At 31.5% G+C, this 21,976-nt stretch overlaps 4 protein-coding genes and 3 long non-coding RNA genes across 11 annotated transcripts; 3 read left to right on the top strand and 4 right to left on the bottom strand.

Moving 5' to 3' along the window:
* Positions 1–4,292: 4,292 nt before the first annotated feature.
* Positions 4,293–5,039, bottom strand: LOC123266539. 2 transcript variants are annotated; one of them, XM_044730838.1, is made up of 3 exons: positions 4,922–5,039; positions 4,779–4,847; positions 4,293–4,696 (listed from the first exon to the last, which is right to left on the bottom strand). In XM_044730838.1, the coding sequence occupies exons 1-3, from the start codon at positions 4,983–4,985 to the stop codon at positions 4,308–4,310; spliced, it is 522 nt and encodes a 173-aa protein (XP_044586773.1). In that variant the 5' UTR covers positions 4,986–5,039; the 3' UTR covers positions 4,293–4,307. The 2 variants fall into 2 exon arrangements, with proteins under 2 accessions (XP_044586773.1, XP_044586774.1); XM_044730839.1 differs by lacking the exon at positions 4,779–4,847 and having other exon boundaries at positions 4,922–5,006.
* A 97-nt stretch (positions 5,040–5,136) lies between these two features.
* LOC123266549 lies at positions 5,137–6,016 on the top strand. Its single transcript, XR_006509796.1, has 3 exons — positions 5,137–5,252; positions 5,412–5,557; positions 5,926–6,016. It is a non-coding gene; the product is annotated as an uncharacterized LOC123266549 (long non-coding RNA).
* LOC123266533 (acidic mammalian chitinase-like) lies at positions 5,540–12,240 on the bottom strand. Its single transcript, XM_044730825.1, has 3 exons — positions 11,966–12,240; positions 9,688–10,352; positions 5,540–6,258 (listed from the first exon to the last, which is right to left on the bottom strand). The coding sequence occupies exons 1-3, from the start codon at positions 12,012–12,014 to the stop codon at positions 5,821–5,823; spliced, it is 1,152 nt and encodes a 383-aa protein (XP_044586760.1). The 5' UTR covers positions 12,015–12,240; the 3' UTR covers positions 5,540–5,820.
* Positions 10,106–16,929, top strand: LOC123266547. Of its 2 annotated transcripts, XR_006509794.1 has the most exons (4): positions 10,106–10,190; positions 16,350–16,531; positions 16,593–16,784; positions 16,840–16,929. It is a non-coding gene; the product is annotated as an uncharacterized LOC123266547 (long non-coding RNA). The 2 variants fall into 2 exon arrangements; XR_006509793.1 differs by having other exon boundaries at positions 16,350–16,784.
* Positions 16,261–17,141, bottom strand: LOC123266540. The gene is made up of 3 exons (XM_044730841.1): positions 17,035–17,141; positions 16,838–16,901; positions 16,261–16,763 (listed from the first exon to the last, which is right to left on the bottom strand). The coding sequence occupies exons 2-3, from the start codon at positions 16,899–16,901 to the stop codon at positions 16,354–16,356; spliced, it is 474 nt and encodes a 157-aa protein (XP_044586776.1). The 5' UTR covers positions 17,035–17,141; the 3' UTR covers positions 16,261–16,353.
* On the top strand, positions 17,045–17,370 carry LOC123266548. The gene is made up of 2 exons (XR_006509795.1): positions 17,045–17,166; positions 17,330–17,370. It is a non-coding gene; the product is annotated as an uncharacterized LOC123266548 (long non-coding RNA).
* Positions 17,371–17,576: 206 nt separating this feature from the next.
* Positions 17,577–21,754, bottom strand: LOC123266523 (chitotriosidase-1-like). Of its 3 annotated transcripts, none has more exons than XM_044730808.1 (3): positions 20,940–21,754; positions 19,200–19,922; positions 17,577–18,527 (listed from the first exon to the last, which is right to left on the bottom strand). In XM_044730808.1, the coding sequence occupies exons 2-3, from the start codon at positions 19,920–19,922 to the stop codon at positions 17,664–17,666; spliced, it is 1,587 nt and encodes a 528-aa protein (XP_044586743.1). In that variant the 5' UTR covers positions 20,940–21,754; the 3' UTR covers positions 17,577–17,663. The 3 variants fall into 3 exon arrangements, with proteins under 3 accessions (XP_044586743.1, XP_044586745.1, XP_044586744.1); XM_044730810.1 differs by lacking the exon at positions 20,940–21,754 and having other exon boundaries at positions 17,577–17,959; positions 17,990–18,527; positions 19,200–19,948; XM_044730809.1 differs by lacking the exon at positions 20,940–21,754 and having other exon boundaries at positions 17,577–17,962; positions 17,993–18,527; positions 19,200–19,948.
* Positions 21,755–21,976: the final 222 nt, after the last annotated feature.

The raw sequence follows: 21,976 nt of genomic DNA, 5'->3' as shown, positions 1-21,976 counted from the left end.
TCCTGTTTTTTCGGTTTATTATCAATTATGGGTCAGAGTAAGAAAAAAAATTGCAAAGGTAATAGAATATCACTCCACAACTTGATTTATGTCAACAAATATTTATTTATTTATTTGGTTTAAATGCCAAGGCAGCAAGCCGAATGGCAAAATTTACAAATATTTAAATATAAAGATAAGAATATTTAAATATAAAGATAAGAATAAGTACACGTACAGTTATAGCAAGTACTACCATGATAAATAATACATTATGCAAATGAATACTTATTATACATTTTAATACATTTTATCGGTATCAGGCGTTTTCATCCTCGGACAAAATATCCCCGACAAAATATCCTCGACAAAATATCCCCGGACAAAATATCCTCGAGACAAAATATCCCCGGACAAAATATCCCAATAAAAAATATCTCCGACACGATTATTCGCGTTTGTGTTAGTTTATTATCGAATAAATACACACAAAAATCATGTTAATATTAGGGATATTTTGTCGGGGATATTGTGTCACGGGGATATTTTGTCGCGAGGATATTTTGTCGCGAGGATATTTTGTCACGAGGATATTTTGTCTGAGGATATTTTGTCTCGAGGATATTTTGTCCGGGGATATTTTGTCGGGGATATTTTGTCCGAGGATGAAAACGCATGGAACCATTTTATCGCAATAATAATTTTAGTAAATGATGATGATAGGATTTAATTGGATTTATTAGTATAATAGTGTAGTGATATAATATAATATGCATGTAGATATGTAAATTCCAGAGATTTGTCTAGATTTTTCTGAGATTTACAATTTACAATTTACCGTCAGTTTCTAATTTCATGAAAAATTCAAAAGCTTTTGTTTTAAATGTTTCCAAACTATGAGATTCGATTATTTCAATGGGCAGTTCTCTCCAAAGCCGTATCGCTGACACCACAAATAAATGTTCATATGATTTTGTAGTAAAGTGTGGTATTTTAAACATGACGTTATTGTATTTTTCTGCTATTTTTTCTGATCGTCTAATGTCTTGGTCCTCTTCTATGAATAAATTTAAGTGAGAAAACTAATAAAAAATTAAGGAAAAATAAATTCATCAGAGTATTACTCCAATGCCATCTCCATCGTCAGGATCAACTGTGTCTAAGATAATAAAAGTAAAAAAAAAGATTTCTTAATTTTTTTTTTAACTAAATAATGACAAAAAAATTTATAAACTATGACCATGGCTGAAAATTAAACTTTGATAATACCGATGATATTTTGTGGGACAGTGCCTGATGTACAAAAATGATTTAGATCATCAAACTTGCTCCAAGATATTCGTATTGAAGAATCATAACAATTCTCAAGAACGAAGTTCTTTTTGAATGACTTTTTTAAAATTACAGTTCTAAATGGCTTACAAAACTCTTTTGTTAATTGTAAATAGATCTGAAGTAAAAAAAAATCAATTTTGAAAAACTTTGAGGCTAATTTTATTAACTTGAAGACATACCGATTGTTCTCAAGTTGTTATGAATTTATTTTTTCTTAATTTTTCATTCGTTTTTTCACTCAAATAAATATTTGTTAATATAAATTAAGTTGTGGAGTGATAATTTCTATCACCTTTGCAATTTTTTTTCTTACTCCGACCTATAATTGATAATAAACCGAAAAAACAGGATACGCCCTTATGGTTTTAGAAAAATGTTTTCTTAAAACCATAAGGGCGTATCACAAAAAAAATTTTTTTTTTCGTTTTTTACATAGATGTTAATGTTTTCAATATTTTTACATTGATTGGAGCAAAAAAAATTTTTTTATACGCCCTTATGGTTCTGCAGAACCATAAGGGCGTATATTTTAAGATACGCCCTTATGGTTTTAGTAACGCGAAATATCAACAATAACACTTTTTTATGAAAGTAGATACTTTAAAAAACACTATTTTTTCTAGATAGTATAAAAAAGCCGTTTTGAAAAAATATTTCGGTGGACCTCGGGTTGTCTGTACGTGAGGATGATGTATGTGGTCACGATAACGCCCAAAAAACTTTACTTTTTAAGTCCATTTTCGCGTCAGTATAATTCTGAGTAATAGCTTACTTAAAATTTCCGTCTAATTCAATGTAATTCAATTAAAAAATGAATAAATTCATTAGTGAACAGTCTTTTTTGTATATCTATCTCTACTAATATTATAAAGAAGAAAGATTTGATTGTTTGTTTGCATTGAATAGGCTCCGAAACTACTGAACCGATTTGAAAAATTCTTTCACTGTTGGGAAGTACACTATCCCTGGGTGACAAAGACTATATTATATTATAATTAATTTTGAAATTTTTGTTAAATACCCGTGCGAAGCCAGGACGCACTGCTAGTACACTGAAAAAAAAATTTAATTGATTCAAGAGGAAAATTCTTGAACCAAGAAAATAATTTTGAAGAAGCTAATTCTCTAGAATCAAAACGAAAAATTCTTTAATCAAGTAAAATTTACTTAAACCAAGTAAAAATTTCTAAGTTTAAGAATTTTTTTACTCAAATCAAGAAGATGAAGTTCTTCAAAATTATATATTGATTCAAAAATATTTTTTTTTTCTGTGTATATATGTATAAAAAAATAGTTCAATTTTTGGCCACACATGGGCCCTTTATATCATCTCAGTTTTATATATGTTATTTTATTTTTTTTGTGATGAATGAGCGTTGAGACGAGCACTTTTGGATTTTCCAAACTTTTTGAACTTCTTATCTATACATGCTTATAAGCACGTGGCGTATACTCACATTATAAATTCGTTTTATTCGTAAATAAACACGTTTATTTTCATACAGTTTTTTTTTGCAAATTGTGTTGCTTCTATATTATCCGAAAGAACTTCATTTCTACCTGGTGTCCCTTGACACTACATCATTTTTAACTTCCCGCTAAGAAAATCGAAGATTTTCGAAAATCGGGAAGTTATTGTTTTCACCCCGTTTTGCAAAAATCGAGTTTTCATCAGATCTCGACGTTTGAAGGTCACAGGAAGCTTCCCTGACTATCCCCGCGAGGTTGTCACGGTGTCTGTATGTATGTATGTGTGTGTGTGTGTGTGTGTGTGTGTGTGTGTGTGTGTGTGTGTGTGTGTGTGTGTGTGTGTGTGTGTGTGTGTGTGTGTGTGTGAAAGTATGTGAACCGCTTATAACTTTTGAACGGCTTGACCGATTTCATCGCGGTTAGTGCCATTCGAAAGGGCTTGACCAAACTTAGATTTTGAAAACTATTTGGACCGGTTCAGATCAATAGACTTTGAGAAATCTTCAAAAAACTAAAAAAAAAATTTTTTTCAAATGTGGTTTTTTTGGAATAACTTTTAAACGGCTTAGAGGTTCAATTCAGAAAACTAATCAGCTCTTAACCTCAAAAAACCACGTCGACCGCCACCAGTCCGGTCAAAATCGGTTGATTCGTTCGAGAGATATCGTGAACGAAAGAAAACCGAAAAAAGTGTTTTTTCGGAATAACTCCAAAATTCCTAGCGCGATCAATTTAAAATTTAAGATTCTTTGTGAGGCTTGAAAAACTGCGTCGAATGCTTCTAACCGCGTAAAAATCGGTTTGTTCATTCAAAAGTTATTGCGGTTTAAAAATTCAAAAAATAGTGTCTTATCAAATCTCTATCAGACTTTTGAGCTCGAAGAGCTTTAAAGCATAGGAAAGTAATCTCTTTGAGCTCGGAGAGCTCAAAATAACCTATAAATTGTATTTTTGAGCTCGAAGAGCTCAAAAACGTCATTGGTGCAATTTTAAGCGCCTAAGTATGGAATTAGCGGGAAGTTGCAGGGATGGCCTTCAGGGTCAACCGTTTTCCTAATTTTTTTTAGATACGAAATTTAATTCAATGGGAGATTATTTTTCCTATGAAAAAGTGGATTTATTAGAAGATTTTTATCATCTTCACAATCTAGATCTATAAAATTGTCACTTTAGGAGTATCATCTTCTTTTTGTTTAATTTAATTTTAGTAAAAAAAAGTTGTTTTAAAAACTATCAGACCTTAATTTGAAATTTTTTATTGATATATTTTTCTAAATTACATTACAATTCATTTTTATTTACATTCGGTACAACAAATAAGATACAACAAATAAGGTACAACAAATAAGGTACAACAAATAAGGTACAACAAATAAGGTACAACAAATAAGGTCAAGTAATGAAAACAGGATATGAAAATCAATAGCAACCAAAATTATTAAAGAGTAATTATAATCTAAAAATTCCTTCAATCAAACATAATTATTGTAAGTTTTTCCAAAAATCTAATTAATAATAATAAATCATTGAGCTTTTTCAGATATTTCAAGCATCAAATTACTCTTCCATTCGCAGCGGTCATTTTCTTCAACGTAGCAAGTATGATCAGGACAGAGATGACGATATACCTCATAGGAGCTGCCGTCGGGACCTATGGAACACGCAACATATCCGCAAGTTTTTGGATCTAGGACGTGTCCAGTTTTGGTACACAAATTAGTGGTTGGCTCTTTACAATGGTCACCATCGGTCTCTTTTTTTTCACCTTGATCACCTACTTCAGGATTTTTTTCCTTGTCGTTTGACAACCCTTTACTATCTTTTTCTGTACCAACCTCAACGCTTCCCGGCATTTCTTCTTCAGGATTACCATCAGCAACAACTTCGTTAGAAGCGCCAGAACTTGCATCAGCTGCAACATACGGAAAAATGAAGGTTAGTTTTATTAAATAAATTGAACCTAATTACTAATTTAATTTCTTCTCCAGGATTACCATGAGCACAAGATTCGGCAGTATTACTCGGCTCCATGGACTTAGGAACCTCAAAATCGACGAACTCAGCTTTGAAGTACAAAAATCAAGGCGAGTTTCATTAATTGAATTGAAGCTTATTACTTATTTAATAGATAACTTACAGTTATCATCGGAAGGGTAGGCCGCGGCCAAACAAAGAGTCGCCAGAAGAATAATGAAACGCATCTGGAATAAAAATATAATGATCACTTAATCTATTTCTTCTTTCTAGCCTAGTCAATTTAAGCAAGGCAAGTTTTATTAAAAGTAACTAGTTTTTGGAATTTAACGGCGGATAATTAGCAAACAATTAACTAACCTTGTTATACTCAGAAGTAAACTGCTGATGTGATAAATTCCCAGGGTGTCCCGCACTATTTATACAACTCGCTATCATAGTCGCTACGATGGCGAAAACAAGATTTATTGATGATTGCAATAGTCCACATATCGGTATTTATTCAATCAAATTTATTTCTTTTTACAATAAAATATTTAACTCCGTCGAAATTGATGACCGACATAGTGATTTATTGGATTCGTTCTTGTTGGTTGTTAAATTAACTATTAAAGATTTGGAGGTTAAAAAAATATTTATTTAATTTGTTTTAGGCGAGTGAGAAAAATTAACAACCGAAACCGCAACAGAGGATCAAAAAATTGTAACTTTGGGCAGAGAGGACCTTTAAGGTTAAGATTGTTTTAAGGATCAGTTGCAGAAGGACAGCCATTGTTGTGATTGTTACCAACCGAAAAGTGTAAGTCGAGTGTAAACATTTGACACGCGCAGGTGTGCTGCGTAAGCATGTTTATGAATAATAGCAGTTAAATATCATAAAATAAATACAACAGGTGAGTGATTTAATTGCGTAAGTTTGTAATCTTATAAAAATATAGTTTTACAATGTTTTGATTCATTGTTTGAATCAATGTTAACCTACAAACGCGATGAAAGTAGAGACATAATTTTACAAATTAAAAAATTGATGCACGGAAATTTATTTTTAACCCAAGGAAATTCTTAACTTCGAAGAATAACATTGAGAGTTTTTATTAGCGGATAACTTTCTCCACAGATGCCGTGAAAGTCATCAGTCTCGATGCTCCAGACCATGGTGCCTCCTAGACCCTTTTCCTTGGCAAACTGAGCCTTGGCTTTTATCGACTCGACATTGTCAAAGCTGATCCACTGGTACCCTCTGTAAGCCCAGGGGACTTGTCTTTCTTCGTCGAAGAAGAAATTCCAGCCGCCATGTTGTTGCATCTCACAGATTTCATTGTACCCGAGCATTCCTCCAAGCTGGGTGTAGGGTCCAGGATCACCATAACCTGAAGTAGCAGCTCCAATTCCGTTGTTTTTGGGATTTGCCAGTGTAAATGAGTGTCCGTAAGTTGGAATTCCGAGGATTAACTTCTCCCTAGGCGCGCCTTTGGATAACCAGTAGTTCACTGCTGCTTCCTAGATTTTTATAAAATAGGTAAGTCTTTAATAAATAATCCCATAATAAAAAAGAGATGAAAGGTATGTGGCATCAAACTATTCGTAACGTGATTGGTCGAATATATCATAAGCATGAAAATATATGCAAACTCTATAGTCAGGCTCGCACTTGCGCGCACAAATTTGAATTCTAGTCCCATAATAAAATAGAGATGAAATGTATGTGACATCAAAATCAAACTATTCGTTCCCATAATAAAATAGAGATGAAATGTATGTGGCATCAAACTATTCGTACCGTGATTGGTCAAATATATCATAAGCATGAAAATATATGCAATCTCTATAGTCAAGGCGCGCGCTTGCGCGCGCAAATTTGGATTCTAGTTAGGGTATATAAAGTAACTAAATATTAACCAAGCAATATAACAATTTGATTTTAAAAAATCTAGTAATTTAATTTAATATTCAGTAGGTAATTATCAATTTTTAATTATACTTTAAATAAAAATTTAAGCATCCACATAAATATATCCAGTTAAAAAAAATAAGTTTGGGTACAAATGTCAGAAATTTGGGAAAATTAGTCATTAAAAGCCTCGCCGTGTTTGCTATATTTATGATCAATTTATATAAAATTAAATACTTCATAATCAATAAATAAGTATTTTTCAAAACAATTTGTTAGAAAAAGCATGTTGATAATTTAAATAATACTCTGGTCAACAATTAGTGTTGTAAATTATCCAATGTACCTAATATTAGTATAGCTTCTAAGATTGATTTAAATATGAGTACTGAAGATAATATTGTATCAGAATACAGAACAACTAACAACAATACTTCAATTATTAACATGTCAGAGAATAGATTAGCTAATGTCTAAACTATTATTGATTTAAAATAAAAATTATTTACAAGTCTAGTAAGCATAATACTACTGGTCAGTATTTGGAACATACAAGGTCAATATTTAGTAAGTAATGTTCAATATTCGGAGCAATCGGCTGTAATGTTAATTATTACAATTAGATGTTTATTATTATGTATTTTATAAACAAACGTATTATAATTTGTAAGTTAAAACTATAAAAAAAGGAAAACACTCGTTTCAGCTGATAACCTCTTCCAATAAATTTACAAATAATGTATTTATGTTCATTTTATCTAAACTGGTCAATATTTAGCACCTTTACTCTATTATAATTATAATTTTTAATGCTAGCAAAAAATTTATAATCCTTTAGAATGATTGAAGAATTTCTTAATAAATAAATTTGAAGAATTTATTAAAAATTTTAATTAAAATTGAATTTTTTAATAAAATTTTCTATAAAACTTTGGATTTCATTAATAATTATATTTAATTCTATAAATTAAATATGTAAAATATTTTTTTCAAGATATCAATAAAAAATTCAATTAAATTTTGTATAAAAAATACTACTGGTCAATATTTGGAACATAGACGGTCAATATTTAGTAAGTAATGTTCAATATTCGGAGCAATCAGCTGTAACGTTAGTAAATTGATGATGATTGTTGTGTATATTTCTCCTAATAAAAAAATAAATGACATCATTTCATTTTTACATGAGAGATTATTTCCGTACAGTCACAGACGTTCAATAACTTTCAAAACCAATAAAGACAAACTACCATTGATTTTAGCTGGGGATTTCAATGTAAATTTTGCAAAAGATGAATCAACGCCATTAATTACGTTTCTCCAAGAAGAATTTCAATTGCAAATTAATAACAATCCAAGAGAACCTAACACCAGATACGGAACAACAATAGATGCTGTATTTATTAGATATCTTGATAATGTTATGTCCAATACTTTTCTGCCCTCCGGCCGGAAAGTGGCAACTTTCTGGCCGCTGCGCTAAACAAAGTTGCCATATTCCGGCTACGTCGAGCAGAAAAATAGTATACACACCTTGGCCAGTAAATAAGAAAGCCTCAGATCACATGTTTGTCAGCCTCGGCTTCGCCTCGGCCAACAATTACATGTGATCTGAGACTTTTCTTATTTTACTGGCCTAGGTATGTAATATACTATTTCTTGCTCTCCTAGCCGAAAGTACGCTCTTCCTGGCAGCAATTTACTCCAGGAAGAGCAACTTTTATGGCCTGCTCTAACGCATGCGCGCTACGCATATTTTCTGGCTCAGCAGCACAGAACCTCGCTTTCTTTCGTATTTTCGTGGCGCGACCGGCCTATACAGCGAGTTTTAACTGTATATATAACAGTCACAACATCGTCTGTATGTAACATGTCAGCGCATAAACTAACCAAAAAATGTCAAAAAAATAAAAATAATTTTTAACTAGATCATTGTTAATGAACTATTTAATAATAATACTGCACAAATAATTTATATAAAAAGTTTAAAAAATAAAACAATAGTTTTGTGAATTTTATTTGCTTTTTTTTATATTTTGATAGTTATAGTAAAGCAATGTTACTATAGTAAAGCAATGTTTATAAAACGATCCATGTACTCTACAAACTTGTAATAATTTAATTTCAATCTTTCTTAGCCGTCGATTACTAATTAGAAACTAATTTTTAATCAAATTAAAAAAATAAATTCTGTAATTAGAATGAGTTTAAATATTTGTGACAAATTCTGTGCATGATATCACTCTTAATCAGAGCATTTGTTAGTAAAGTTTAAAATAACATTTTTTTTCAATTTATTAACTTTTATTTTTTTTTTTTATACCCGCCTCGACCAGCAAAGCCTCGGCTTTGCAAAAGTCGGGCGGTGCCCCCCTCATGCCCGGCAAAACCTCGGCTTCGCCTCGGTTTTGCAAAACCCCTTCCCCGGGGTTGCGTACTTTCGGCTGGAGAGCAAGAAAAATAGTATACTACCCATGACCAGAATGTTGGATACCCTGACGTATGTGATATGATGGCCGAGGCGTAGCCTCGGCCATCATATCCCATACGCCAGGAAATCCAACTTTCTGGCCTTGGGTTGTAATATACTATTTGTAACATACTTCAGTTACCATCGACCAATTGTCACAGTAATACCGTCCTCAGAGGCAACATCGAATATAACTATTACCGAAGTCACTGATTAAACGAATTAAGTTGTCACGATTTGAAATAAATTTGTAAATTTTTGTATTTAATGAAAATAAATGTTTATTCAATAAATAGTCATCGTTATCTGGAAAAAAAATCATAATATTTTATTTTATCATTATGACGTATTTAGTTCCTATCACTATCTGTTCTTTTCTGCATATTACTCTTACAAAATAATGTCGATGTTTCACATCTGCCAGGCGTCCCGTGATGGCTCACAATTTTTTTTATAAAAAATATATATTTTTTTAATGTATTTATGTTAATTTTATCTAAACTGTTCAATACTTAGCGCCTTTATTCTTTTAAAAATCTAAGATGATTCATAAAAGCTAATTACTTACAGATGTGAATTTTTGCAGGTCTTCAGAATCACCAGGAGCAGCAAACAAAGGAGCATTATGTCCAGTCTTGTGATCCCAGAACCCATGGAAGTCATACGCCATTAGATTAATAAAGTCCAGGTACTTGCTAATCTCAACAATATCATAAGATTTAGCAGCTGAAGACTCAGCTGCAGCCACAGCAGCACTCAGTATCAATCCTTCTTGATCAAACTTCTGTCTCATTACTTTCAGAAGCTCTACAAAGTTCTGAACATCCCTGGGTTGACCACCGCGCTGGTTAGGGTACTCCCAGTCCAGGTCAAACCCATCAAAGCCCCACTGTTTGACAAACGCGACTGCGTTATCAGCGAAGCACTCTCTGGATTCAGGATTGCTCGCCATTATTGAGTACTTCCTGGATCTTTCATTCCACCCTCCAATTGCTACCAGAGTTTTCAAAGCAGGATTCTTCAATTTCAATTTGTTGAACCTTCTGAACCCGTCCTTGCCGTAGTTTGTAGGTAAGTCTTGCCATGGGTCCAGAACTCTGATGCTAGAGCCTTTTAATCCCACGAATGTGTAGACCAAGTGAGTGCATAGGTGAGGGTCTATGTTTTCTATACTGAATCTTCCATTACCCGGGCGGTAAACTGACCAGCTGCCGAAGTAACACACAATTTTTCCTTAAAATAATTATCTATATTATTAAGAGAACAAGAAAAATTTTGTATCCAGGATAGGTATATGATAAAATCGGTTTTTTTAGTGAAATTTAGTGTCATTGCAAAGGTCTTGATTTGAATTTGTGCCTTTTCAAGGTTTTATATAATTCTCACCAATCGTCAATTTATAATGATAAGTATTGACGCTGCATTCGAAAATACTCTATCTCTAGATACATAATTAAGAAATGACCTTGTATCTTGTGAACTATTGACATTTTTAAAGATATAAGCTCACCCCGATGTTACACTCATCGAGACCTTTTATTTGAGTCCCCACATCAATTTTTCATATATTTTATATATTTATATAGTTCACAAATACTATATATATATAAAATATATAAAAATTGCCGTGTGGGTACTTAAATGAAAGGTCTTGATGAGTGTAACATCGGGATGAGCTTATATCTTTAAAAATGTCAATAATTAAGAAATGACCTTGTATCTTGTGAATTATTGACATTTTTAAAGATATAAGCTCATCCCGATGTTACACTCATCAAGAGCGTTCATTTGAGTACCCACATGCATTTTCATATATATATATATATATATATATATATAAATATATATACACTCTTGATGAGTGTAACATCGGGATGAGCTTATATCTTTAAAAATGTCAATATTTAAGAAAGTACAGTGCAATTTAACGAAATTCATTATTTAATAAAGCAAGGTCGCTAGTAACCTTTAATGTTACAAGCAGTAAACCAGGGTTTTGGTTACGATACATAAGAAGACATGATACTTGAAGTTTACGTACATATAAATTAGATTCGGAAAAATTTATTTAGGCTGCATTCGAAAATGCTCTACTCTATCTACATAATTAAGAAATGACCTTGGATCTTGTGAACTATTGACATTTTTAAAGATCTAAGCTCGTCCCGATGTCACACTCATCGAGACCTTTCATTTGAGTACCCACAACAATTTTTCATATATTCATATATATTATATGTATATGTATACATATGAAAAATATATCAAAATGCATGTGGGTGCTCAAGTGAAAGCTCTTGATGAGTGTAACATCGGGATGAGCTTATATCTTTAAAAACGTCAATAATTATAAGAAAGTACAGAACAATTTAACAAAAGTCATTATTTAAAAAAGCAAAATTTTATTTATCGTTCACAATAAGTCACGGCAGTCACGTAGTGACTGCAAGGTTGCTAGTTTTAGTTATTATTTGTTATCTAGAAGTTTAGTTTTTTTTTATTATAGAAAATTATTATAAATATTCAGAAGTGAAAAGAATTCGATTATTTTTTAATTAAGGGATCATTCTGGTTCTGGCACTCGAAAAAAAACCAAATATTCATTATTTTTATACACAAAAACTATTATAGATAATTGATATATAATTTTTTCAGCTCAACTTATACACTCTTGAATATCACTAAAAATATTTAACTGTTTAAAAAAATCAAGATTGTCCTCACAGTAATTTTCTTCTTAAAAAAATTTTTTCTAGATTTAGGAAAAAACAATTTTGGATAAAAATTCTCAGAATGATCCCTTATGGCTATTATTATTAATAAATTATTTATTGTTTAAAACTTACTTTCGGCGGCGCAGGTCATCAAAAATGCCAAGGCAACTAAAACTCGCATCTTTGGATGTTAAATTGAAATTTTAACGGCTTCATCACCCGCGAGATTCTTATAAGATCCATTATCGCCGATTCTACGCATAATAGATAGGTTCGATAAAAATTATAGTTGCTAGAATATAATATACATCAGAATATCTAATCAAATTTAGGTGATAAGTATATTAGACTTTTTGATAACATTTTATAGAGTCAATTTTTTTTATGGATTTTTAATCTCATTTATTTACCGTCCGTTTATTTTTTCATAGGTCAATGATTGACAACAATTATGCATGTTTATTTAGATTATTTTTCATTAGAAATAAAAATATATACAATTACTGAATATCATCCTGTTATATTTCAGTAAATAAGCTACAAGACTTTTAATCTAATTTAAACAGATTAAATTCAGTATTTGTAGTTGTGATCAAAGCCACAGATCATGGATACTGGATCGAAGCAAGTGCCCAAGCCGCAACGCATGAAGTACTTTTTGTACTTTCCATTTCCAAGGGGCTGACAGGCGATGTAACCACAGGACGCTGGATCTGGCATGTTTCCAGGGTGACGACACCTAACCTTACGGTTACTTTTTTTTGTGGGTCGACTTGTAGTGGTTGGAAGTGATTCTGTTGTAGAAGTAGGTTCATCATCATCATCATCATCATCACCACCATCAGGAAGACTTGAAGTTATTGTAACATCATCTTCTTTTTCATTAATATCATCATTTGGAAGATTTGAAGTTGTTGTAACATCATCTTCTTTATTATCAACATCATCATTAGGAATATTTGAAGTTGTTGTAACATCATCTTCATTGTGATTAATATCATCATCAGGAACATTTGAAGTTGTTGTAAAATCATTTTCATTGTTATTGTTATTATTTTCATTAGAAGGACTTGAAATTGTACTAGCATCATCTTCTTTTTCATTAATATCATCACTAGGAACATTTAAAGTTGTTGATCATTAGAAAGACTTGAAGTTGTAACATCATCTTCATTGCTATTAATATCATCATCATTAGAATGACTTGAAATTGTTGTAAAATCATCTTCTTTATTATTAATATCATTATTAGGAAGACTTGAAGTTGTTGTAACATCATCTTCATTGTTATTATTATTAATATCATCATTAGGAAGACTTGAAGTTGTACCATCATCTTCTTTCTCATTAACATCATCATTAGGAAGACTTGAAGTTGTTGTAACATCATCTTCATTGTTATTAATATCATCATTAGGAACATTTGAAGTTGTTGCAACATCATCTTCTTTCTCATTAATATGATCATTAATCAGATTTGAAGTTGTTGTAACATCGTCTTCTTTTTTATCAATATCATCATCAGGAAAACTTGAAGTTGTTGTAATATCATCTTCATGAGAATCATTATTTTCATCATCTGGATTAATTAGTTTATCACCACCGTCAGAAGAATCTTTGTTCTTATCTTCGCCAGAATCTAAATTATTTAGATTCTCACCATTTTTATCATCATCATCTTCACTACTTTTCTTTTCCACTTTATCAGCATCTAAATTACCTGGATCAACGAGAACTATAGGGTCATCATTTATTTCTTCATTATCATCATCACTCACTGTAATATCACCTCTTCTAATAGAAACAGTCGTTGTTTCTTCATTCTCTGCATCAATCCCATTATCGAAAGAAGCTAAAACCAAACAATTATTTTTGCTTTGAAGCGACATGATGGCCGAGCGGACTAAGTTATTATCCCGTTAGTTCGTTCGTGCATCATGTCGTGAGGCGAGGGTTCGAGCCCCGATGGTTGTTCGAATAGTTCCAACACCAACCGTCGGAGATCGCTCCGGTAGCCGACTGTACTGGCATGAGTTTTCTTTTTGGTTTCCCCATCGCCACTATTCCAACAACCGATAGAAAGGGGTGAGGAATAGGGTAAATGCAGTACAGAAAGCACAAGTCGGTCCACAGCCGCATTGAGAATAGAATTATGTGCGAAATGATATGTTGATTATAAAAAAAGCGGAGAACATGTTGATAATAAAAAGTGAATAACATGTTGATTATAAAAAGAGCGGAGAATATGTTGATTACAAAAGAGTTGAAAGATTGTGTTGATAATATAGAGCGGAGCATATGTTGATAATAAAGAGTTGAAAAAGACTATATGTGGAGAAGCTGAGACAATTAGCCTTGTAAAAACCATAAAACGGTATACAAGTAAAACTCATAATAATAATAATATTTTTGCTTTGAAAATCTGGATTTATTATAAAAATTGTATCACCTAAATTGACTCATAGTGAAGTTATGGAGAATCTCATAATTCACATAAATCTAGACATTCATATTAAGGGGGGAAATACGTGTAGATGGCCGTTTTCGAGCAGATTTTAATCAATTATTTAAAGGTATAAAAAATTAATATTATTTATTCAAACTTTTGGGTTATTTTATACATATATTGAAGAGTAAAAATTTACATTTACAAGAATAAAACTTAAAAAGTAGTAAAGATATCAGCTGATACATCTCGTAGGTTGTCGTCCGACTTCGCAACTGGTGTACATCATGGAGGCCATAATTTTTATCTGAAATCAATGCATCAAAATTATAACTTTTTTTAGACATGTATCTTCTATATGAACCTCATTTTAAAGAAAAAAAAAAAAAAATTTTCATTTTTTTGACGGCTGTGAAAGTAAGTCATGTTTTTTTACCTTTTTTTTGTTTATTGTTTAGTATAAAAAAATTAGTTAAAATGAAAAAATTGCTTCTGATTGAGGTTCATATTCAGCACAATTATGTAAAGAAATAATATACTAAATTTGAAGATGATTGGTTAAAAACTTTTTAAGCTAGAGTGTACACTAGTTCGAAAAAACTAGTTTCGAGAAAAACGCGTTTAAAAATAAGTGATGAAAAAGTTAAGGTGACCGTCTCTTTTTTCTCATGCAATAATTTCTCGCGACATAAATTATCAGCAATAATTTCTTGTTCGATATTTTCACAAAGGCAATATTTCTCATTGTCAAAATTTATTTGGTATTATTAATTATTATTAAAATTAATATTTATTTAATTATGAATTTTTAATGATAAAGTGAAAATAAAATATTTGAGAAACTTTTAAATGATAATTTTTGCTCTGTGAGAATTTTTTAATCAAGAAATTTTTGAGTGAGAATTTTTTGCATGTGAGAAATTTTTGTATGATAAATTTTTATGAAAAATTTTTGTTTCGATAAATTGTTACTGGTAAATAAAGCCACGGTGCCAAAAGGTTAATATAAAGTTGTATTAAACGAATTGAAACAACTTACCAATTAATCAGCTATTCCAGCACCATATTGTAAGCCTTCTTCAGCTTCATATGCTTCATTTTGAGCTTGTAGCTTTTCTTTTCGTGCTTTTCGGGCTTCTTTACTGTCCAAGGAGCTGCGTCGATTCTGACGGGTTACGCGCTGACTGTCGGATTGTTGTGCGTGATTGAAGCTATTGTTCCCAACGATGAGACCTAACTCGTTCATGACTAATAAAATACTTGAACTGCCTTCATTGAATAAGCAAGCAGCCAAGTATGCAGCAATTTCAATAGTTTTTAACTATTGACTACCTACTCGACCCTAACCGACCGCTCCGTTCAGGTAATTATGTTCTCGGGCGCTGTACCGAGCGCACTTACTAAATCGCTTGTAACTTTTGAACGAATAATAATTTTGACCTGAAATTTTAACTGTATATTTTTCAATAGTTTTACAAGCGATTTATGAAAAAAAAAATTTTTGATTTTTTTCAAGCCTCTACACGTATTTCCCCCCTTAATACTTTTTACTTCACAGTCCATATCTTATGGCTCTAAATAAATTATATTATTTTTAGATATGAAATTTAATAGAAGATTATTTTTCCTTTGAAAATCTGGACTTATTAGATGATTTTTATCATCTTCACAATCTAGATCTATCAAATTGTTACTTTAGGGGTATATTCTTCTTTTTCTTTAATTTAATTTTAGTAAAAAAATTGTTTAAAAACTATTAGGTCTTGATTTAAAATTCTTTATTGAAATATTTTTATAAATTACATTACAATTCATTTTTATTTACATTCGGTACAACAAATAAGGTTAAGTTGGACATAACCAACAAAATAAAAAATCTCGTAACATTGAACAAAGATTCGCAATGAAAACAGGAAATTAAAATATTGATTTTAATTGAGCAACTTGAGCTATTGAGCAACCAAAATTATTAAAGAGTAATTATAATTTAAAAATTCCTTCAACCAAATATATTATTGTAAACTTTTTCAGAACTTTGATTAATAATAATAAATTATTGAACTTTTTCAGCTATTTAAAGGTTCAATTTACTCTTCCATTCGCAGCGGTTATTTTCTTCATCGAAGCAAGTATGATGAGGACAGGGCTGACGATTTAACTCAGTGAAACTGCCGTCGAAACCTTCAGAACACATAACAAATCCGCAAGTCTCTGGATCTCGGACGTTTCCAGCTTTGGTACACAGATTAGTGGTTGGTTCTTCAGAATAAAAATCATCGGGCTCTTCTGTAGCACCTTGATCACCTTCTTCAGGATTACTTTCCTCGTCGTTTGAGGAACCTTTGTCCTCTGAGCCATTACTGCCCTCTTCTGCACCACCCTCGACTCTTCCCGTCATTTCTTCTCCAGGATTACCATCAGCAACAACTTCGTCAGTATCACTCGGCTCCATGGACATAGGAACGTCAACATCGACGAACCCAGCTTTGAAGTACAAAAATGAAGGTTAGTTTCATTAATTAAATTGAAGCTTATTACTTATTTAATAGATAACTTACAGTTATCATCGGAAGGGTAGGCCGCGGCCAAACAAAGAGTCGCCAGAAGAATAATGAAACGCATCTGGAATAAAAATATAATAATCACTTAATCTATTTCTTCTTTCTAGCCTAGTCAATTTAAGCAAGGCAAGTTTTATTAAAAGTAACTAGTTTTTGGAATTTAACGGCGGATAATTAGCAAACAATTAACTAACCTTGTTGCTCAGAAGTAACCTGCTGATGTGATAAATTCCCAGGGTGTCCCGAGCTATTTATACAACTCGCTATCATAATCGCTAGGATGACGACAACAAGATTTATTGATGATTACAATAGTCCAAATATCGGTACTTATTCAATCAAATTTATTTGTTTTTACAATAAAATACTTAACTCCATCGAAATTGATGACCGACATAGTGATTTATTGGATTCGTTCTTGTTGGTTGTTAAATTAACTATTAAAGATTTGGAGGTTAAAAAAATATTTATTTATTGAATTTGTTTTAGGCGAGTGAGAAAAATTAACAACCGAAACCGCAACAGAGGATCAAAAAATTGTAACTTTGAGCAGAAAGAACCTTTAAGGTTAAAATTGTTTTAAGGGTCAGTTGCAGAAGGGCAGCCATTGTTGTGATTGTTAGCAACCGAAAAGTGTAAGTCGAGTGTAAACATATGACACGTGCAGGTGTGCCGTGTAAACATGTTTATGAATAATAGCAGTTTAATATTATATAATAAATACAACAGGTGAGTCTGATAAGATAAATTATATTTTCAATGTTTACAGAGTTACTACGTCAACTATTCAATTAAATAAATAGCGTTTAATTTCAAGTTTATATTAATATTTTTGTTGTTTTTTTTTTCTCCAGTTGCAAATTTTTAGTTTAGGATCGAAGCATAGAGTTGGTGGACACGGCATTGGAAACTCGTCGAACTCTATTTGGTCATTTAAGGCACACTTGATAAATCCGCAAGATTTTGGATCACTAATTAAACCTTCTTCTTTGCACTGGCCACTAGGACTCGGTGAAGGAGTAATTGGAGATCCATTTTCAGGAGTCCAGGTGTTTTCTTCTGAGTTTTCAGTTCCTGGAACTTTGGTTCCAGGAACGTTTGTTCCTGAAACATTGGTTCCAGAAACTGTTGTTCGTGGAACCTTGATTCCAGGAACTGTAGTTCTTGTGAAACCACCTGAAACAGTAGTTCCTTTGGAACCGTCTGGAACCGTAGTTCCTGCAGAAGTTCCCTTCTCTGTAGTTTCCTTACCACCACGCAGAACAACACGAAGAGTTTTAATTAGTGGATATTTTTCTCCACAGGTGCCGCGGAAGTCGTCAGTCTCGATACTCCAGACCATAGCGCCACCTAGGCCCATTTTTTTAGCAAACTGAGCCTTGGCTTTTATCGACTCTTTGTTGTCGAATCCGACCCACTGGTTCTCTTTGTGGGCCCAGGGGGCTTTTCTTTCTGGGTCATAGTTGGCGTTCCAGCCGTTTTCTTTCAGCATTACGCAGATTTCGTTGTACCCCAGCATTCCTGCCTCCCGGGTGTAGGGTCCAGCGGTTCCAGGCCCTGAAGAAGCGGCGCCGATTTTGTTGTCGCTGGGGTTTGAGAGAGTAAATGCGCGACCGTAGGTTGGAACTCCGAGGATTAGTTTCTCTTTTGGTGCGCCTTTGGATAACCAATATTTTACTGCTGCTTCCTGAAAATTTATAAAGTTTTAAGGTAAAAGCCCCAATTATTGACAGGGGTCTAAATATTGACACCCTAAATTATTTTTAAATATATTTAATTATCTGTAATAAGAATAACTATCATATAAATTTTTATTAAATTCTATTAAAAAAATTGAAAAAAAATCACTATTCAAAGAATTAAATAATAATTATTAAATTAATTTTTATATTTTTAAAAGTAATTAATCATTTATGGAAATTATTATTAATAAACTTTAATAATAAGTTTCGATAAATAAGAATAAGCAGATGATTCGACGCATGCTTAGTATAGGTGTCAAAAATTGGGGCGAAGGTATGTCAATAATTAGATCAATCAGTTTTTTAACTTGTCAATAATTAGTGTATCCGGATACTCTATTTAATTATTTAAAATTAATTAGTAAATTTCACTGATTATCATTTAAAAAAAAGAAATTGATTAGTAAAAACATTACTTGAGACATCACCACAAACAAAATTCAACGATATTGATATTTGATTGCTTAAAAAAAATGAAATCATAATTTTGTCTCTTATAGTTTCAATAATTAAGGCTTTTGCCTTAATTATTTTTACAATTGATTTTTTATAAAAATAAAAAAAAAATAATTAAATGTCTCCTTTATTTTTCAGATAAAAGACTATAAAATACTCACAGAATTCATTCCCCGTGCATCATAAGAATCACTAGAAGCAGCATGTAAAGGTGCATTGAGTCCCGTTATGGGTTCCCAGGACCCATGAAAATCGTAGGCCATCAAATTAATAAAGTCCAGGTATTTACTCATCTCAGCAATATCATAAGACTGCGAAGCTGAAGATTCCGCAGCAGCAACAGCAGCAGAAAGTAACAACCCTTGACTGTGTAATTTCTTCCCCAGGACTCTAACAAGCTTGACGAAGTTTTTAACATCGTTCGGCGAGCCACCTCGCTGGGCCGGGTACTCCCAGTCCAGGTCGAACCCATCGAAGCCCCACTTCTTGACAAACGCGACTGCGTTATCAGCGAAGCGCTCTCTGGATCCAGGATCGCTTGCCATTTGTGAGTACTTGGTGGATCCTTCATTCCACCCGCCGATTGCTATCAGAGTTTTCAAGGCAGGGTTCTTGAGCTTGAGCTTGTTGAACCTTCCGAACCCGTCTTTGCCGTAGTCATTAGGGGTGTCTTGCCACGGGTCCAAGATTTTTACATCGCTGCCATCTAATCCGACGAAGGTGTAGATCAGATGTGTGCAAAGGTAAGGGTCTATGTTCTCTATTTCGAATTTTCCGCCGTCCGGGCGGTAGACTGACCAGCTACCCCAGTAGCAGACTATCTTCCCTTCTTCTGCAGCGCAAGCTGCCAAGTAAAGTGCAGCGATTACTGCTAGTACACGCATCTAAAAAATATTTTGAATAATTATTCAAAAATTTTAATAATTTAATTTTAAAAATAATAATTTTGAATATATATGAAAAAAATTGCTTGGTCCATTTGTAAAATTTTATTTAAAAAATTTATAGTTTACTATTTCTAATTTTAATGACAATTAAAATTGGTAATTCTAATTTTAATGACAATTTTTTTTTTTTAGAATATTTAAAATTTCAGTGCCAACTTATCAAGTTTTTATTAAATTTCATTCATTAAATTCAATATTAATATTAATATCAATCAATTTTATATTAATATTTTTAATTGTAAAAAAATATCTAAATTTAACTTTTTTGTCTAAATTTTTACAAAATTGATTTTTTTTATAATTTAAAGACATCAAAGTTAGCAGTCACTTGACAATTTTTTAATTTTATTTAACAAAAAAAATTATTTTAAAAAAATTGCATTTTTCATTTTTTTAAATTTTTATGTCAATTTTTTTTTTATTTTTTTTTGCCATAATTTATATGTCAAAAGAATTAAAATTATTATCTGCTAAATTAAATTTGATTATAATTTATTAAAAAATTTTTTCAATTTTTTTATAAAAAAAATTATTACATGAATTTTAACAATTTTGTTAATAAATTATTAAAATTTTATTTATACAAATTAATTTTTTTTAACAAAAATTCTGATCTTAGAACAAAAAAAAATTTTTTATTGCTAATTGTAATTTAATTAATTTGTAAAAAAAAAAAAGTGATAATTTTTTTGATAATAAAAAAATTGTCTCTTATAATTTTTTTTAAGACCAATAGGAAAGCCGCAATTTCTAAATTGAAATTTTTATAATTAGCAAAAATTTGAATCATTTATTATTTATAATTGTGGAATTACAGTGAAAATATTGGTCGTATAAAAAAATTATAAGAGAAATTTCTTGTAAAAAATTAAACTTTAAAAAACTTTTTTATAAAAACACAATACTAATATTTTCGACAAAAATCTAGGGCCTAGTAATAAGTGAAGAAAGTACCTTTAAAGTATTGTTCACACTGAAGAAGTTCTTGGTAATGATTAATCATAGTAATCACCACGTATTTATACAATTCGCTATCTTGCAGTGCGCATTATCATGAACAATAAATAATAATAAAATTGTTCATTAATGGCTTGTTAATAATTCGAGTATTTACACGTGTAAATCACTCATATTAAATAATAGTTGATCAGTAAATGTTGCATAAACGCGGATTATTAACCCGGAATAATTTTTATTAATAACTCTAAGGTGTACGATGGGATATTTTATGTCGTGTGGTTGTTAACGACGGGTTTATCGACATGTGTGATTATCTACTAGATTTTATTTTAGATAACGGTGGTAATGATTAATTTATTGATTTATATCAAGATTATAGATCATTTTAAGAGTATCTTCACGATTGTGAATTATTATTGTTGTATATTGAATCAAACAATATTATTACATGATGGTGAGGGGGACAGATAAAATCACAATTGAAAATCAAAAGTAAACTTGCAAATGCTAGATGGGGAGAAGGCAGAAATTAAAAAAGGATTAATTGTATTTATTAGTGTTCTGGTATGATCAGTAGATGTTTTCTAGTGTTGTTGATGAAAGCGCCGTATGAACCTCCGTAGAACTCAATTTCACCCTAAGGGAATTCACTAGAGTGGCTAGTCTATTCAGTGGACCATGTATTACGTAGTTCTTTTTAGATTTGGATGTTTTTAGTAATCTGTTGCGTCTTACGGTTAGACCCGCTGGAGCGAATTCGAATAAGCTTAGTATGTCAGGAGTATCAATAATTCCATCCATTATTATGATGATTATTATATTTCTTCAAAAATAACAATTAAAAATTATCTTTCTATTCATATTCTTCTGTAATAATATTTTAAAAATATTTCTAAAATGACTCCCCGCCTTTATTAATCTCGTAAGATTTCTCATGACAAAAATTTCTCATCGCTAAAATTTCTCATATCAATATTTTCTTAAACACTATAAATTTAACATGATATGAATGTGTGTTTATTCGACATTAG

Source organism: Cotesia glomerata, linkage group LG6 (assembly GCF_020080835.1).
Source record: "Cotesia glomerata isolate CgM1 linkage group LG6, MPM_Cglom_v2.3, whole genome shotgun sequence".
In the NCBI taxonomy this organism is placed as follows: Eukaryota; Metazoa; Arthropoda; class Insecta; order Hymenoptera; family Braconidae; genus Cotesia; species Cotesia glomerata.
This window is presented reverse-complemented; position numbering and strand designations above follow the sequence as displayed.

Bases quoted from the DNA above. Each gene is read 5' to 3' on its own strand.
- LOC123266523 (XM_044730808.1), bottom strand. From the start codon at position 19,922: ATGCGTGTACTAGCAGTAATCGCTGCACTTTACTTGGCAGCTTGCGCT. The intron at 18,528-19,199 runs GTGAGTATTTTA...ATAAATTTTCAG, and splicing joins ATGCACGGGGAATGAATTCT to GAAGCAGCAGTAAAATATTG.
- LOC123266533 (XM_044730825.1), bottom strand. From the start codon at position 12,014: ATGCGAGTTTTAGTTGCCTTGGCATTTTTGATGACCTGCGCCGCCGAA. The intron at 10,353-11,965 runs GTAAGTTTTAAA...AATTATTTTAAG, and splicing joins GATGACCTGCGCCGCCGAAA to GAAAAATTGTGTGTTACTTC. The intron at 6,259-9,687 runs GTAAGTAATTAG...ATAAAAATCTAG, and splicing joins ACCTGCAAAAATTCACATCT to GAAGCAGCAGTGAACTACTG.
- LOC123266540 (XM_044730841.1), bottom strand. From the start codon at position 16,901: ATGCGTTTCATTATTCTTCTGGCGACTCTTTGTTTGGCCGCGGCCTAC. The intron at 16,764-16,837 runs GTAAGTTATCTA...TGTACTTCAAAG, and splicing joins CTACCCTTCCGATGATAACT to CTGGGTTCGTCGATGTTGAC.
- LOC123266539 (XM_044730838.1), bottom strand. From the start codon at position 4,985: ATGCGTTTCATTATTCTTCTGGCGACTCTTTGTTTGGCCGCGGCCTAC. The intron at 4,848-4,921 runs GTAAGTTATCTA...TGTACTTCAAAG, and splicing joins CTACCCTTCCGATGATAACT to CTGAGTTCGTCGATTTTGAG. The intron at 4,697-4,778 runs GTAATCCTGGAG...CGTATGTTGCAG, and splicing joins TGCCGAATCTTGTGCTCATG to CTGATGCAAGTTCTGGCGCT.